General features: G+C 45.0%; 1 protein-coding gene across 1 annotated transcript in view; it reads left to right on the top strand.

Moving 5' to 3' along the window:
• The first annotated feature begins 1,509 nt into the window (after window positions 1-1,509).
• Window positions 1,510-18,438, top strand: part of LOC139226534 (sphingosine-1-phosphate transporter SPNS2-like) — a 133,176-nt gene continuing 116,247 nt past the window's right edge. The window contains exon 1 of the mRNA XM_070857367.1: window positions 1,510-1,816. Within this exon, the coding sequence (XP_070713468.1) occupies window positions 1,579-1,816 (238 nt within the window). The 5' untranslated portion in view covers window positions 1,510-1,578. The remainder of the gene's footprint in view (window positions 1,817-18,438) is intronic.

The raw sequence follows: 18,438 nt of genomic DNA, 5'->3' as shown, positions 1-18,438 counted from the left end.
CACTAGAAGCCTGTATCTTGTGCTGTGGCTGCCCCAAAGTACAGCAAAGAAAGTAAGAAAAAAGCACTTGCATTTATATAAACCTTTCACAACCTCAAGGCATCCCAAAGTGCTTTACAACCAATGAAGAACTTTCTGAAGTGTCCTCACTGTTGCAATGTAGGAAATATGACAGCCAATTTGAGCACAGCAAGCTCCCACACATCAATAATGTGATAATGACCAGATCATTTGTTTTAGTGATGTTGGTTGGGGGATAAATATTGGCCAGGATATCGAGAACTCCCATTCAAATAGTGCTGTGGGGATATTTTACGTTCTCAGGAGGTGGGGCCTCAGTTTAAGAACATAAGAATTAGGAGCAGGAGTAGGCCTTTCGGCCCCTCGAGTCTGCTCTGCCATTCAAAAAGATCATGGCTGATCTTCTATCTCAACTCCACTTTCCTGCACTGTCCCCATCTCCCTTGATTCCCTTAATATTTAACATCTTATCTTAACGCCAGCACCTACCAGCAGTGCAGCATTCCCTCAGTAGTGCAGCGAAGTATCAGCTTAGATTATTTCCTCACTCTCTACAGTGGGACTTGAACCCACAGCCTTCTGACTCAGGGCGAGAGTGCTACCATATTTAGAAAATGCAGATGTATGCGAAAATGTATATTGAAATTCTTCCACAGTCACTATCATTCTCAAATCTTCACACGAATTTAAATCTAACTTCTCCTTCAGTTTCTTATTTCTGATCAATTTCTGGGTCCCCGCCCTTCGGGGTGAAACTGAACGAGTAGCCTAAGTAGCCCGGGAAAAGCAAAGTTATTTCAGTGACTTTTACACGCCCTAAACTCTAAGTGCCCTTAAAAAATGAGGAAAAGGATTACTAAAACATCGGAAAGTATTGCGTGCACTTGTTATGTATTTTTTTTTACCAATTAAGCTCCTATCAAATTGTTTTTAAACCTGCGTGATCTTTAAACCAGATAATCGCAAGTGCGACCAGACAGTGTGAGCTACAAGAAGAACCATCAAAAGCACGGTTTTACTATTTTAAATTAAAGATTAAAGGAAGCACTGTCGGTGCGAGGGAAACTGTGAAAGGACCCGTTACTGCGGATACTGCTCTGCATATATTATAGATTTATATCCACATCTTCGCCAGTGCTGGATAAGGCGATATTCGTGTAAACATTTAATTTCACTGGCATATTTAGGGCTTATTTACGACTTGCTGGGGACATCGAAATCCGCGTTGGTTGAGCAGAATCCAGGCTGTAAGCGGAGAGGGAATCCAGACCTTTACAGAAAGTCCAAAGGTGCACTTATTCCCTGTGTTATAATTTAGGGGAGGAAGAGGGTTAGAGAAAGGTGTTGGATTCTCGTGTCAGTGTGTTGGAGGGTGATGTGCATGTGAATGCGTGGAGTGTTTATCGGGCAGCCAGACACGCTGTTTTAAAGGAGGGGCTTGCAGAGTTTTATCTCCACCCCCAGTGTCAGTGTGTGTTTCTGCGGCTCCCGGTGCCTCTCGTCAGTTACACTGAAACACACACACACAGAGCGGCTCCTGCTCCTCCTGAGTGAAACATGTGTGTGGACAAGGACAGTTCCGATTGCCCGCTCTCGGGCTCCGGCTCCGGCTCCTGCTCCGAGGAGGAGATCCAGACCCTGCACGGCAGCGCCGGGGGGACCGCCAACGCCGCTGAGGCGCCGTCCAGCCCGGCCGAGAAATTACGGTCCCTGTGCCGGTTGCGCCCGCACATCGCGGCGGGGGTGCTGAGCTTCGGCTACGTGGTAAACTATATGGACCGCTACACCGTGGCAGGTAAGGAGGGAGGCCGAGATTTTCCTGGGACATCCGAGTACAACTTGTGCACCTGCTCTTAAACTGGCACCGCACCTCTCGCAGAGGGGGGCATGGGGCTCACCTGCTCCTTGTAATTTCACTTAAAGCTGTAATCTACCTTCAGAAACAAACACTGTCAATGTATTGGTATAGGATAGTGTAAATAGATCTTTTGGATTGTATATATATTGGATAGTATAGATGGAGATATATTGAATAGTATAGATAGCTATATTCGATATTATATATATAGTGGATAGTATAGATAGAGATATATTGGATAATATATATATTGGATCGTATAGATAGCTATATTGGATAGTATAGGATAGTATAGATTTTATATATAAATAGGATTTCCCCCATTCAGGCGCTGCCTGCGTTTTTGCTCATTATGAAATAGTTGGGTGGTTTAGGAAGGGATATCTCACCGTGCGCTTGCTCCCCCCCGCCGGGAGCCCTTGGATTGAGGGATCCTTCCCCAACTCCTCCCCAGTCGCTTCACATTTCTCTATTCACTCAGCGAACCGTGCTGGTGAGGGGTGCAGTCACACGACAGGTGCCTACAGGCAGTGTCAATGCAAAGTGAGCACCAGGTCAAGGTAGTCCCATCGCCACCTGAGCAGGTGAGAACGACCCGCAGCCAGATTGTACCAGGCACCTTACATCAATGCACACAGCCTTCATCTCGCCCCACAATGTGCAAATGTAACCGGCCCACAATATTCCTCTGGGAGCGGTTCTGGTCAGTCTCTGTACATAGGTTGTCTATAAGCACCAACTGAAGTGCCAGCTCTTATCAGAAACACCTTCTCCCAGTCCCCAGTTAACAGCAAACCCCCCACAGCAACACTGGAGCAGACTTCAACCAGTCCGAATCTGGAGCATTCATTCACGATCAACTTGCTCACTGTAAACAGGTGGTTGTTGTAAGGTGAATATTATGGTATGGCCAATGGATGCCAACATCTTTGCTGCTGTCGTTTCTATTTCTAGTCGTTCATTTTCAGTGTATCCCTGTATATAAACGACTCTGAGGAGCCCAACAGGTAATCCACAATGCCGATAGGCTGGGTAGCTCTTTTTCGACCGACACGGACACGATGGGCCGAATGGCCTCCTTCTGTGTTGTAATTTTCTATGATTCTCTGAGTATATTTTTTTGTATTTTTTCAGTCTCCATCCAAGCTTTTGCATAAAAACCTCAATCTAAAGCAATAAAGAGCTAGTGATTGGTGCGTAGGAGGGTTAGTCACTTGGGGCTAATATTGACAAGTGGATGAATTCTCATGGAATTTCCCCATCTTAATATCTTCCCGATTCATTATAGATGCCGAAATGGAAGATTTAAGGAGCACTTGAGAAGTAATTTAAATACATTACCATCGTTAGGTGTAAACTACCATCACTAGGTATAAAAACTTCCCATTAATTATTAAACCCAAACTACCTTCCCCTTTAAGACCGGTTTTCCTGAGCCCTCATTACAGGTCTTGCTCAGGTATGAAACCTGCTTAAAGGGACCCCATCCCATTAGTGACCGTCCTACCCAATCTCAATAACTTAATGATTCAACCCCGAATGAGAAGTCTGCCCATCGACAGCAGCCATATAACAACCATCCCAAACACTATTGCCCAAAATAACGGAGAGTTTAATGGTCACACCGTTATCAGTGAGTAAATCGTCCAGCAACTTGTGTCGAGGAAGAAATACCCCATGAATTGCAAATCGGCACAAGTTGTCGCGAAAACGGCAGCTCGCCCTCAACCTTCCCGTGAGATTCATCAAATTGCTGCATTTGCGCATTAGGTGTCAAGTGAAGTTGCCGCAGAAAGTTAGGGCTGGAACATAACAACATAAGTACCTTTTTAATGAGGTGATTTATGTTCCTGCAATATCACTCCACCTGTCCGACTCAGAAAGGAAACAATTGAAATGGTGGAGTTTCATTCCCACAGGTAGTAAATTGTTCCTGGAGATTTAAAAAATTTAAATTAAAAAAAAATCTTTTCCTTTCAGTCTGTACTCCATCTCCCTTAATTCAATTTTTATTTCTCTTTCAGTACTGATTTCACTCTAATTCATCCTATTTCCTTCCTCTGTTTCTTTAATCTTTAAATCTCATTGGTTAAAGGGATACACTGTTGGTTCCATCATTCACCAAGGTCCAGCAATTTGCAGGGAACAATTTTTTTGAACTGAAGGGTGCATCATGCCCCTGCTCCATCAAAATCTAGGCCTACATGTTGCCTTTACTGTGCTTGTGGTGTTATGATCTGTCTTAAAATGGACATAGACACTTTATGAGGTATTTGGTTGGCATAGACTAGCAGGTGTACAACGGTATCTGTAGGCTGTAGAGATTCAGGGCAGGAACGGTAGCCACAGTAAGCAAGTCTGTTTGAACAATTTATCAGAGGGTCTGTTTCTATCAGGCGACCTAAGTGACCTGAAACAAGCACTTGGAAATGCACTGTAAATATATGTTGGCTCCAGAACCAGGGTATGAAAATGTGCTAAAGTGCAGGATATCTGAAGCATTGTTCAAGCAATTAAACCACACAAAAAATGTATCAGAAAATTGTCTGTTTAACTCGAATGAATTGGTTATGAAGTCAAAATATCACCACCATCATCTTTGAAGGGGCGAAGAGAGTAGAGGAATTGGTCGGCAACGATGGTTAAATGAGCAGTCTCGGGATGAAGAGCATAATTCATTGATTTAAAAACATATATTCAACTAGGACAGTTATAAAGAAGGAAGAGAATAAAGTGCTTCTATCTCCTAAACTGGTACAACCTCAAAACAATCTCCATATTTCTATTACCAAGCACCTGAGTTACAGGCTCTGAAGAGACGGGCGATTGAGTAATGTTTAATGTACAATGGTGTTCATTGCACAGGTGGGGAGGGAGTAATTGTATATGTCACCGGTGGGGAGGGGGTAATTGTATATTTCACAGGTGGAGGGGGTAATTGTATATTTCACCGGTGGGGGGTGGGTAATTGTATATTTCACCGGTGGGGAGTGAGTAATTGTATATTTCACCGGTGGGGAGTGAGTAATTGTATATTTCACCGGTGGGGAGGGGGTAATTGTATATTTCACCGGTGGGGAGAGGGTAATTGTATATTTCACCGGTGGGGAGGGGGTAATTGTATATCCCTCTCCAGTGTCAGTTTAGCTAAGTCAATTTGATCTGGAGAATGGCATATTACAATGTCAGTGATGGTGAAAAGCCAGCTCTTCTCAACAAGTGAGACTGAACACGCAATTGATTGTCAGGGGCAGACTGAATCTAGCACTCAATTCTTCAAGTCTGAAAGCAGGCCAGCGGGTACAGAACATAGTCATAATTCTTTGTCTTTTGAAGCTAAGTGGTATATGGAGCCATTGCTGAATAAACCTGTGAGGAATGTCATTGCAGGGGCAGTAATCACTGATACTGCTCAGGCTGTGCATGAGAATGTGTGTTTGTGCAAGTGAGTGAGAGTGTGTGCAAGTGAGAGTGTGTGTGTGCGAGTGTGTGTGCGGTACTGACAGAGTTCCAGTGTGAACGTTTACAATTGAATGAGAAAAAGATGTGTATGTTTTTTTGATTATCCTTTAGCAGCAAGAGATTCAGTGGCTTTGGGCAAAATGAGTTTTTAGATTTTTTTTACCAATTCATTTAATTGAAAGCTGCTTGAAGTGATTTTGATTCAATCGCTCGGAGTTAGTTGGTTAGTGTGTAACCACACTGTACAGATCAGCAAGGGCCCAATTTGATGTCTGATTTGTGGTGAATTAGTTAATCTCATCTGGAGTGGCAATTGGGGTGCCAGAACTGGGGTCTGTCCCCAGGCCAGTGAGGGGAAAAGAAGCCACTTCTGATCACTGTCCTGGACAGTGTGCACTTGATGTGGTTGTTGGGTGAGGAGAAAACTAGGGTCGGTTGTGAGGTTTCATGGAAAGTAGTCACTTGGGTTGGGTTCTGAGGGAGTCCAACGCCCGAGGTGAAAAGATAAAATTGGAAGAGAAATAACAAGAAAGCACGAATAAAAATAACCATTAATTGATGACCACACCAAGTCCTTCCACCGATCCGTTCATCACTGTGATTGATTTGAAATGAGCAATCAGTTACATCTAAGTACTAAACCTGATATAGAGCGGGATGTCAATACATAGATTAGGGCAATAAGGTGTCAGCATTTCCCTGTCCAGTGAACAAACGTTGCACCAGCTAGTGATGTTCCTGTGGTTGTCTCTGGCCTCGGGCTGATGCCAAGCATGCAGACGGGATGGTGGCGGCAGTAAGTGTGTTTACAATGGGACTGTGAGAAGAATGAGTAACTTCAGACAGAATTCCTGCACTCCAGAAACACAATAATCATTGTGGGTCTCTCGCACTGTTTTGTTTCGTGGACGTACAAGGAAGTAGGTTATTGTTGAGAGAAAATGGAATGACTGTGCAAGATTAAATTGTTATTTATGGGAAGAAAATGGTGGTGGGGAGGGGGAAAGGGAAGAGTTTTGTGTTTAACAAGACGTCAACTGTGGAGAGTGAACCAGCTTTAATCTTTGGCACCTAGCGTTAACATCAATTTTTAAAAAAAAGAAAGATTTGCATTTAGATAGTGCCGTTCATAACCTCAGGGCGTCCCAAAGCACTTTACAACCAATTAAGTACTTTTGAAGTGTAGTCACTTTTTTAATTTAGGAAACGCGGCAGCCAATTTGTGCACAGCAAGCTCCCATAAACAGCAATGAGATAAATGACCACATAATGGGGGGGGAGAAATTTTCCTCCTTTGCGCCTCCCGTTCGTGCCTCCCAGGGACGGTAATGGGGCGTTAAGGGCTTTCCGACCAGGCGCGGCAAATCACTGATGCCCGCGAACTTGCATGGAGGGTTAGCGTGGCACTAAAACTTACCGCCTTGGTCACTTGCACCCAGGAGATCACGACGCCATCCGGTGCACAGCACCCCGCTACCGCCCCGGATGTATAATTCGATTCCGCCCCCTGCAGCATCGCCGGGCGTCAACAACGGCAGCTGCAGGGAGCGTGTCACCTTGGCTGGCGGCTTGGGGAGCGCTAATTAAAGGCAGTGGTGGTCAGGCAAGCCAAAATTTATTCATGTCCCCAGTGTGTTGCATTTTGATTTCTTTGGATTCCACGATTGCTCAACCCTGCACTCTGAGTGCTTGGGGCTGCTGTGCGCGTATCGCAGGTGCCATCGCCCAACAGACGCAGCCTTAGGATTCAATCACCGAAGCACTGGCCCTTCCCTTTAAGGGAGGAAAGGAGCCTGTGAATCCGGCAGCATTGCACGGAACATTGGTCAGTGCTCTGTCACTACCACCCCTCTCGCTCTCTTTAGCGCTCTAAGGGAAGTGATAGCGCTTGATTTAGCGCTCCACTTCCCTCTTGGAGCGCTAAAGCGGAAGTTCCCGCCGGGATCAATTGTGTAGAGCCTGCGATACTTTTGCGCTTTCACAAAAAATTACCGCCCCAAATGGGGCACTACGTAATTTCTAACCCAATCTGTTTCCGTGGTGTTGCTACTGCCAGGGAGGTACATAAATGCAGTGACGGTGCTTTTGAATCTGTCCCAACCTTAAAAACAAACTCAAAAGATCATGTCCTACTGTGACAGCATATATTTCTCCATTACCGAACAAATATGTCTCTCTGTGAGGTTGCGTTTTATGATGTGGTCTTGTACTCACTAGGGACTGCATTGAGTTGGCCCAAACCATTGCACTTGGGGTCTGATAGCCATTAAAGATTCAATTTCATAGGAACACAAGAATTGCTAGGTGGAAAAAGACCACGGTCCATCTAGTTCACCTTCTACTATCCTGGTAGTCACATGACACAACGATACTGGAGTTGTTGACTAATCACAGCCATCAATCTCGATCAATTAGTCTACAACAGACCCAGACATGAGGCGAGGAAAATCCCAGTGGTGGAGAGCTTTGGGAACCACAGGTCCTCCCGAGCTCGCTACTCTCACCACATGTCATGTCTCAAACTGGGTCCAAAATGTTCTTTTCCATTCCATTCCAGCAATCTGGGTTGAGTTTGATCCCAAGTCCCAGATGCGAAGAGATGGTAAATAATAGTGCTAGCTAAACCCTTTAAATGATTTGACATTATCTGCCCTTTCCCTCTTTCATGCCCCTCAGCAGCTTACATGGTGCTCCAGTAGAGAGGGCAGAGACAAGACCTGCTCCTGGAACTCTGTCTGTAGTTGCTCACTCGGATGTGCACGGGAGCCATGGGGATGACTCCGATAGAATTGAAGACCTCTTAGTCTCCAATCATTACCTTCTCTGCAAAACCATGGCACAAATCATCCCAACAGGGCATCAGGACAATGAACAGAAGTGGCAACAGTCTAGGTCAGGTTGGGGAGTGTAGATCACGATACTTTTCGACCAATCATCCACCTGATGTGAGATATGCTAGAAGGTTCTTCCAATTTAAATGCATTTTAGGTGTTTGGGAGTGATTTCACTTCCATTCTTAGCTACAATCAAACATTTGTGCAACGACCAACCTAAAAAAGAAAGACGTGCATTAATATAGCGCCTTTCACGACCACCGGACATCTCAAAGCGCTTCACTGCCAATTAAGTACTTTTGGAGTGTAGTCACCATTGTAATGTGGGAAACGCAACAGCCAATTTGCGCACAGCAAGCTCCCACAAACAGCAATGTGATAATGACCAGATAATCTGTTTTTGTTATGTTGATTGAGGGATAAATATTGGCCAGGACACCGGGGATAACTCCCCTGCTCTTCTTCAAAATAGTGCCGTGGGATCTTTTACAACCACTTGAGAGATTTAACGTCTCATCCGAAAGATGGCACCACCGACAGTGCAGCATTCCCTCAGCACTGCAACTGGAGATTTAAGTGATCTGCCTACAGATAGTCACAATGGCTAGTTTTATAGGAAGATGATTACTATATACAACTAGTTCCGTACCTTGTCTCTGTCTATAAATGATCTTGAACACAGTTGACCCACCTTTAGGGAGGGATCGCTAGATTTATTTATTACTTTCCCAAATTGCTCTCCTCCTCTTTATCAGCAGCTGTGTGCCACCTCGCTGAGTGAGCTTCGTGTTCAGTCCCGGTGAGCGAGTATTGACGGGCTGTTCCACCATGGAGGCTTCACAGCTGAGCCTGTCCTCCAGCAGCAAGCACACACTCGCAACTTCAGCAGGGGGGGTCATGAGACAGTGATTGGGAATGGGGGCACCAGCTGATTATAGTCCCTCTCTGGCCTCAGACACTGAGGACATTCTAATGCCCCAACTAGACATATTTATTGAAGGAGAAATGTCCTCTTCTAGTCCTGGACTTGTCAGATTGCTTATCCATTTTAAATGGTCGTCAAGACAGGTTCTCCCATTGTATTTGTATTCTTAAGTGCTCAGTTAAAGCCTTCACAGGTCTTTTTAAACATTTCTAGCCCCAGAGAGCTGTGGAAGCTGAATCATTGAATATATTTAAGGTGAAGATAGACAGATTTTTGAACAATAAGGGAGTCAAGGGTTATGGGGAGCGGGCAGGGAAGTGGAGTTGAGGCCAAGATCAGATCAGCCATGATCTTATTGAATGGCGGAGCAGGCTTGAGGGGTCAAATAGTCTACTCCTGCTCCTATTCCTTATGTTCTTATGTTTGATTACTGAATGCTCTGTGGATATTTACAAATACCTTGTTGTCAAGTAACAGTTATTGACAGTTTTTGGCCAAACGCGGATATACAGAGAGAGAACACTAGGACACAGTTTCTTGTTCTTTGGGTTTGATCCAGCTCAGAAAGGTGCCTAGTTCAATGTCCCATACCTCTCTTCTCTCCCCCAGTAATATAAGGACCCTTCTCAATGAGAGAGGCCAGAAGGGCGCCTGCCAGTGGTGATGTTAAACCTGTGCAGTCACGGGTGTTCTCGCCAGCTTGCCAGGTTGGAGTCGGAGCTGAAACGTGCAGCTTGCCTGAGCTGTGTGGGGTCCATACTGGTGCTGAAGAATGTTTTACATTCCCAGCCCAACACAAAATTCAAAACAAATTACAGGAAACCATCAAACACCCCTTATCTCCTTAGAAAAACACAAACTGGATTTTTTTCCCCGGTGCATAAATAATTATGTTTTCTTCAAAGAAAGGAATAGTGTCTGAGATGCTTCAAAAGACAACACCATGTTCAGCACAATCCCCATTAAACTCAATTTCCGTTTTTCATTCATTCTCAGAATGTGGGCGTCGCTGGCAAGGCTGGCATTTATTGCCCGTCCCTAGTTGCCCTGAGGAGATGATGGTGGACCTTCTCTTTGAATGGTTTGATACAACTGAGTGGGTTGTTAGGCCACTTCAGAGGGCAGTTAAGAGTCAACCATGTGGTGGGGGACAGGAGTCACGTATAGGCCCAGACTGGATAAGGGCGGCAGATTTCCTTCCCTAAAGGACATGAGTGACCTGTTGGGTTTTTCTGACAAACCGGCAGTTACGTGCTCACTTTTACTAATAACAACTTTATTTTATTAGTCCCGTGACATAACCTCTATACCACTTCACCTCCTATCATTGTTTGATTGCAGCTTAAGGTAGAACAAAGTCAATTTCAACCTTTAATTTTTTTCCACAGTTTTGAACAATCATCCCATCCAATTCCCTCATCCATGCCTTTGTTACCTCTATACTTGACTACTCCAATGCACTCCTGGCCGGCCTCTCACATTCTACCCTGTTGCCTGGGCCCCAAGCTCTGGAACTCCCTCCCTAAACCTCTCCGCCTCTCTCCCTCTCTTTCCTCCTTTAAGACGCTCCTTAAAACCTACCTCTTTAACCAAGCTTTTGGTCACCTGCCATAATTCCTTCTTATGTGGCTCATTGTCAAATTGATATTGTTTTGTTTTATAACACTGCTGTGAAGCGACATGGGACTTTTTATTCCTTTAAATGAGCTATCTAAATAAAAGTTGTTGTTGTTAAAGCAAGATTAATACCGTACTTTAATTGCATTTTTTCCACTATTTAAAACGGCAATGTGAAACAACTGAGATGTTGTCAAATGTATCTTTACAGTGGATTGTAAGGATACCTGCTGTAGGACCATTCCCCTGGCTGGGGCCTGAGCCGGCTGTTTAGCTGCCATTAGTTTGGCCTATACTGTGTGGCTCTAGGACACTGGGATAGTTCAGACATTGTCCGGTGTATTTCTGACCTGCTCTACTTCAGTCGCTGCCAAGTGTGAATTCACACTTTTCACAACTAATTGACCACTTTAAAAAAAAACCTTGTTCTTGAAGCAGCCCAGAGTGACTGTGCTCTTCCAAACAAGCGTTGGTAATTTTTTCGCTTGTGACGAGCAGTAAAAATAGCTGGAATGTGTAAACACACAGGGTGCAAAGATCTTTAGTTTTACAGCGTGTTACTGTCAGATCGTTTTATGTATTTTTGGGGGTGAATTTTTAGACTCAATCAAGGTGAGGAATTAAACACTTCTATTTTAGGCACCCGGTATTTGAGTGGAGATTTGACAGGACAGCAACAGCAGGGGCTAGGTATAGAATAAAACTCTTGCTGTACATTCTAAACAATGTGCCCCTTGAATCTCAATGCAGTACAGCACCTCCGACTGCAGCAGTGTGAATCTTTCACTTTCTACAAGCCATCTTTGTGGTGTCGCTTTTGTACGTCATGGCTTATCTGTTCCTGTCTTGAGAGAGCATGACATTTCCCTCTCCTCTGGGAGACAGTGTCTGTAGTGCTGGTCCACTCTGCCATTCAGTGTGGAAACCCATGTGGAGAACATAGGAACCGGGGTAGGCCATTCAGGATCCAACCAATCAGGTTGCGATTTGTGTTGTGGGCACACAGCCACTTGCAGCTGTTTTGGGGATCATTGTGGGGAGACAGGAGCCTTTCACAATTCATAGCTGAATTGGAAAGCAGGCTCCAGAGGTGAAAGGGCAATGGGACAGACTGCTGAGTCACCTGGGTCTAGTTAGATCGTGTCAACCCTTTGAGAAGTCCATGAACTTTACATTATAAATATGGGAACACCTAATCTAAAAGGAAGCTTTATGACTTGAATAGTGACCTTGTGCGCTGAATACAGCTTAATGGCACTCTGAATATGATGTGGGTAGATATAAATGTAACCATTTCCAACACTTGGCCTATCCACAAACCGTTGGTTACGGAAAGTACATTCTCCTCTCAATTGTTGTTTTTGAATATGTTTGTATTTACACAACTAACAAGCCGTAGGGGTAGTGTTGCCAGATTATTAAAGGTACTATTTTCAGTGCCATTGACGACGCTGAATTGGGAACTGGTTGGTCCTGAATAAATTATGCAAATGATGCAATTTGTTCCCTGATTTGTATCCATAAGTGGAATAAAACACCCATTTACAGTGCTTGATATAGAGGTACACCATAGGTGTTCAGACACTCGGGTGAATCGTAACTTGCAGTAGGGGGTGGGGGGTAAAAACGTGAAATTATCAGCGAGTTGGGAAGCGGGCTCCAACCCGCCAACTTTCGTATTTAACTGCAGCGCGTTGGGCTGCGTGTGAGCCGCCCCCTCGGGAGAGACGGGTTGTCAATTTCAATATGTTAGTCACCCATTAACAGCGATATTAATATGGCTTTTGGAATGTAACTGTGGGGGCACGGGTTTCCTGAGACTCGCCGGTGAAGGCAAGGCGAGAACACAGCGGCAACGGAGGGGGGCTGGAGGCCTGACACGGAAACATGCCAATAGGTACTGAGACCTCACACCTGCTTTCTTGCCCGATTTTGTGAATAGACTTTGTTCACTTGTGCTGAGAGGTGACTTTCACCAACTTCAGAACTCGTTTCATAACTTTTGGAGGTTTGCACATCTGGTCTCCACTTTGGTACTGTGATCTATCAGATCAGCATGGGCGCCACTTATGCTGTTTTACTCTGGACTTCAGATGAGGACCAAGATGGTCAGCAGTACCACAAGCAGTGGCAGGGAGATTGATAGCACAAGTGCCAATGGCTCCTCAAAGACCTGTCGCTTCACAGGAGGGGGAGGGGGGTGGTGGGTGAGCAGAGAGGTGCAGCTCGCAGGAAGCCAATACCCCCAACACAGGGTCTACAGGCAGAGGATAAGCATCCCCAACAGTGTCTCAGGTGGCTCGGGGTCTTCCGTCAGGTGGTTTGCAGCCTGCTGGAACAAGACTTGCTGCCACGTGGACCTGGTGGCCATGCTTTGCTGTCAAAGTCACCGCTGCCCTCAACTTCTTTGCCTCTGGATTTTTTTCAGGACTGTGTCGGAGACATTTGCAGGCTCTCGCAGTCGACGACCCACAATATTTGGCCCCTCAAGCTTGCTCCGCCATTCAATAAGATCATGGCTGATCTGATCTTGGGCTCAGCTCCACTTCCCTGCCCACTCCCTGTAACTAACCAAGTTTGGAGTCTCCCTTTAAATACTGGAGTGGAAATCGACACGTGCGGGTCATGGTCAACCTAATTGGTCGGGAAACCCGGAAATAATATGGCACTGCAGTGGCTGGGTTAAAAAGTCCCTGACAGATGCACTCCACTTACTTCTGGGCTTTCTGCACGATACCAGACCCCCCCTCCTGCCTCCCCGCCCCACCCCCCCCCGCCAGTAAGCCAACAAGTTTAAAGCCAGCCTTCAGTCACTGTGTCAGCCGTGGCTCAATGGGTAGCCCGCCCCACTCTGAGGCAGAAGGTTGTGGGTTCAACGTCCCCCTCCAGGGATTTGAGCACATCAATCTAGGCTGACACTCCAGTGCAGTACTGAGGGAGTGCTGCACTGTCGGAGGTGCCATCTTTCAGACAAGACTTTAGACCGATGCCCCATTTACCTTCTCGGGTGGAAGTAAAAGATCCCACAGCATTATTTCAACCAATATCTCAAACAGTTGATCTGGTCATTTATCTCATTATTATTTGTGGGAACAGCTAAGAGCAAATTGGCTGCCGCATTTCCTATATTGCAACAGTGACCACACTTCAAAAATACTTAATCGGCTACAAAGTGCTTTGGGACGTCCCACAAACAGTAATGTGATAATTACCAGATAGTCTGTTTTAAGTGTAAGTTGGTAAGTAAATATTGGCCAGAACCTGAGGAGAAGTCCCCTGCTCTTCTTTGAATGTGCCACGGGATCTTATACATCACCAAACTGCGTTTTTATTTCCTGTGGCCAGATATTGCTATTGAAATTGGATTCAAAATTAAATGAATTGTACATTACAACAGTAAGTGCAAATTGGCTGGCTGGATTCTGACTGATCCCAGACAGTATGTGAACTCATGGCAATACCCTTCTATCTCAACACCTTACCAGGTATTAAGAAGGTGTGTCACTGTACTGTGCTCATTAAGAACTCATTTCCTCAGGAGCTAATATATCTGCCAATGTTTTGAGTCAATATTTCCATGTTGTCCAACGTGCGGAGTACGTGGGTGATGTCAATGGTCATGTGCTGTCCTGTGCTGCTGCAGGAACCTGGCTGCTCTCCTGCGCTGGGTCAGGATGTTCCACATCGCTGACCTTTCCAGATGTTACTGTTGGGGGTTCCCTCTCCCTGCCCTGTGCATGGCTGACTACTGATTATAAAAAAACATAACTAGCACTTTCCTGCATCTCCTCCCAAGAGCTGGTCGGCACAGATCAGGGTTTGTCTGAACGGCAGGGTGGGTCAGGCAGCCTCTGTCCAGCAGTCCTGTCAAACCATCTATCCCATTCATTTCATCAACTCGATTGGAACAAAGTGTACGGGAAACCTTAAACAAAAGCCCCACACATGGCCAAGATTTATATAGTTGCGTTTTACAGTAAGTGCCTTAATTGGTAGTTTTACTGGAATCTGATCATCATCGCTTTCCTGTTTTGATATTAGGGGATTACAATCCCGATTAATTCTCAAAAAGAAACAGAAAATGCTAGAAATACTCAGCGGGTCAGGCAGCATCTGTGGAGAGAGAAACCAGGTTAATGTTTCAGGTCGATGACCCTTCGCCCGACAGGAAAAATGTTAGAGACCGGTTATAAGCAAGCGCAGAGGCAGGGAAAGGGGGTGGGGGAGAGGAAAGAACAAAAGGGAAGGTCTGTGATAGAGTGGAAGGCAGGAGAGATTAAATGACAAAAGGGATGATGGTGCGAGGCAAAAGAAGATGGTAATGGGACAAGTAAAGAATCAAAAGTTGGGTCTAGAGGAGGTGTAAAGGGGAATGGCAGAATCATCAACAGCTGCCGTCCGAAAAAATGGGGGCAGGGGTTATGATCTGAAATTCTTGAACTCGATGTTGAGTCCAGAAGGCTGTGAAGTGCCTAATCGAAAGATGAGATGCTGTTCCTCGAGTTTACATTGAGCCTTATCTGAACATCACTATCTTAAAACCTGTTTAAAACCTATAACTTTTTCCAGGATAATATATGGGTCTGTTTCGAAAACATCTTCTTGGTATTTGGGATTTCCTTGGGATTCCGCCAATAGGTATTAGGATAGGTGGTCCGAAATTCCTGAACAAAGTCAAAAAGTATCTGAAAGCATCCGGCAGAGGTGAGATGATCCATTTGCTCACTTGGGCGGGTGCCTGTATCAGAGCCGACACAATCCCACTCCAATACAGTGACCTCCCAAGACCTCAGCACTCCCAGTATAACTGCTTCCATGCAGACTCCACAGTTAGTATAAATACAGCCTGAATCTGGAGTCCACGCATGACCTGAACTCCTGGACTGAAGCAGAGTGAGACTCCCTGAAGAATTTGCATTTAAGTAGCCCCTTTCATGTACTCAGTTCGTCCCAAAGCATTTTGCAGCCAACGAAGTACTTTTGAAGTGTAGTCACTGTTGTAATGTGGGGAAACATGAGATGATAAACTTGATCAATCGGGTCAGATTATGTCCATCAGAATAAGGTCCATTCTCTGCATCTACCTCCTGGACCCTATGTCTGAAGCAAATCGCTGTTGAGCTGCCCAGTCAGATGTTATGTGCCTATGAGATCAGTAAAGCCTAACTCCTGATCTTTCTGGATGATGTTTGAACACTTTGTATCATTGGGTGGTGAAGACCCAACACCTGACTTAAATGGACTTCTGCTGATGCAAGTTCTCCAAATTCTGCACTTGGAATCAGGCCCCACGTAGATCAGCCTTTACCTCGGAGGTGGGTTTGCACTGGGAAGATCCTGATAAGAGTACTGCACGCAGCCACTGGATTTGGGGATAGGTCCCCCTCCTGCCAGAGCCAGTGGGCAGCACTCCTGCCTCATGGTCAGAAAGTCGTGGGTTTAGTGTCTCACTCCAGAGACCTGAGCACACAATTCAAGCTGGCACTCCAGTGTAGTTCCCTTCCTTCATTTTTTAAGGGCACTTGTGAGTTTAGGGCGTGTAAAAGCCGTTGAACTAACTCTACTTTTCCCGTGAGAAACTCAGGCTAAACGTTCAGTTTCGCCCCGAAGTGTGGGGACCCAGAAATTGATCAGAAATAAAAACTGAAAGGAGAAGTTACAGTTAAATTTGGGTGAAGATTTGAGAATGGTAGTGACTGTCAAAGAATTTCAATATACATTTTTGCATTGATCTGCATTTTCTAAATAGGGTAGCACTCTCGCCTGAGTCAGAAGACTGTGGGTTCAAGTCGCACTCCAGAGACCTGAGCACTTAACTCAGGCCGACACTGCAGTGTAGCCCTGAGGGAGTGCTGCACTGTCAGAAGTGCCGTCTTTCGTGTGAGACATTAAACCGAGGTCCCATCTGCCCTCTCAGGTGGATGTAAAAGATGATCCCATGGCATATTCAAAGGAGTTCTCCCAATGTTCTGGTCAAATATTTATCCCTCAACCAACATTAGTAAAAACAGATTATCTGGTCTTTTATCTCATTGCTGTTTGTAGGAACATACCGTGTTGCCTACATTAGAACAGTGACTACACTTCACAAATTAAAGTGCTTTGGAATATCCTGCGGTTGTGAAAGGCGCTATATAAATGCAAGTTATTTCTTTCCCCTTATCAGTACATGCAGTAGAAGCTGCTATTTAACTACTCGCGCATCATTCCCTGACCCAGTTTCTGTGGTTGTGCCAAGATTTTTCTCTTGAGCAAAATCAGTGACCACTGATTCAAATTGATGTGTTTACTGTGTGGCATGTCACGTTAGCTCAGTCCTTTCATTCCTTGGACTTGGGTTAGATTTGTTCCGATGTGATAAAAGTCATATCTCCCTCATGGCTGGAGGGGCTCTGTGAGAAATGATAATGGGTGGTCTCTATACAGCCAGAACTGGTTTAATAATACTTGGTCTCCGTTCACACTACTGTACAACCCCCACTCCCCCCGATCCATTAATGCACAAATGTGTATTAAAATACATGAAAAACTGGACCCAAAGAATTCTTACACACTGCATTCATAATAAAGCAAATCATATCACAATATACTGCGCTTAAAGGGCACTGGTCCAACGGTTATGTGTAGTTTTACTGCGATATGGTGAGTTTTGCTGGAGTAGAACCCATATTTAGCTGGGTCAGCTGGGCAGAGGTGCCCTAGGCCCATGCATTCCACCCTTGCAGCCAGTGGGCATAAGCCCACATTGCCCTAAATCTGGTATAAATTGGCAACCTCAGTCCGAGAGGCCATACTGATGACTAGTGTGGGGTTTGGGGGGAAATAAAGGAGGTTAGAAAGATAAAGGACATTGTTGGGCCAGAAGGGAGTGAACTCTACTCTATAGTTAACCATGATATACCTGACCTGGAAGTACCTTGTAGTTACACATATATACCTGAAATGAGAAAATGTTACATTTCTCAGTGCTAACATCCCTCAACTTATAGAATCATATGGAACAGAAGGAGGTCATTCGGCCCATTGTGCCAGAACAATCCAATTAGTCTCACTCCCCCGCTCTTTCTCCATATCCCTGCAAATGTTTTTCCCTTTCAAGTATTTATCCAATTGCCTTTTGAAAGTTACTAATGAACTTGCTTCTACCACTCTTTCAGGCAGCGCATTCCAGATCATAACAACTTGCTTTGTTTAAAAAAAAAATTCTCCTCATCTGCCCTCTGGTTCTCCTGCCAATTATTGTGGAGCTGTGTCCTCAGGTTTGATAAGCATAGAAGCTGCCAAATGATTTAAGAAAGTGTTTTTCCTGAGTGTGCCTGTCTGATTTAACTTATGGGCTGGAATTACACTTAAAACCCCATTATACCAGAAGGGGAAATGTTAGCAAGAGGCAAACCCACTGTGAGTGACAGTCCCATTGTAATGGAAGGTGCAACATTGCAGTGTCAACCAGATCAGATATCTTGATAAACGGACTCAAATTTCCCTGTAACAAATCAGCAAAGGAGCTGATCCTTCCTAATTTAGAAACTCGGCACAAAATTCGGTCATTATTTTCAGCCACTCCGAAGATATTTCCTGTCAACAGATTTTTATTTTTGTTGGCACGCCTTTTTAAGCCACATTTCCTATCACAGATCTTTGCCGATAGCGGAAATTTTCAGCTACAGAACTGTGTCCTGGCTGTGAGGGAATCTGGTTTGGCCAATTTATCCATTTAC

This window comes from Pristiophorus japonicus, chromosome 16 (assembly GCF_044704955.1).
Source record: "Pristiophorus japonicus isolate sPriJap1 chromosome 16, sPriJap1.hap1, whole genome shotgun sequence".
NCBI lineage: Eukaryota > Metazoa > Chordata > Chondrichthyes > Pristiophoridae > Pristiophorus > Pristiophorus japonicus.
Note: the sequence above shows the minus strand (reverse complement) of the source record. Positions and strands in the feature narration are given on the sequence as shown.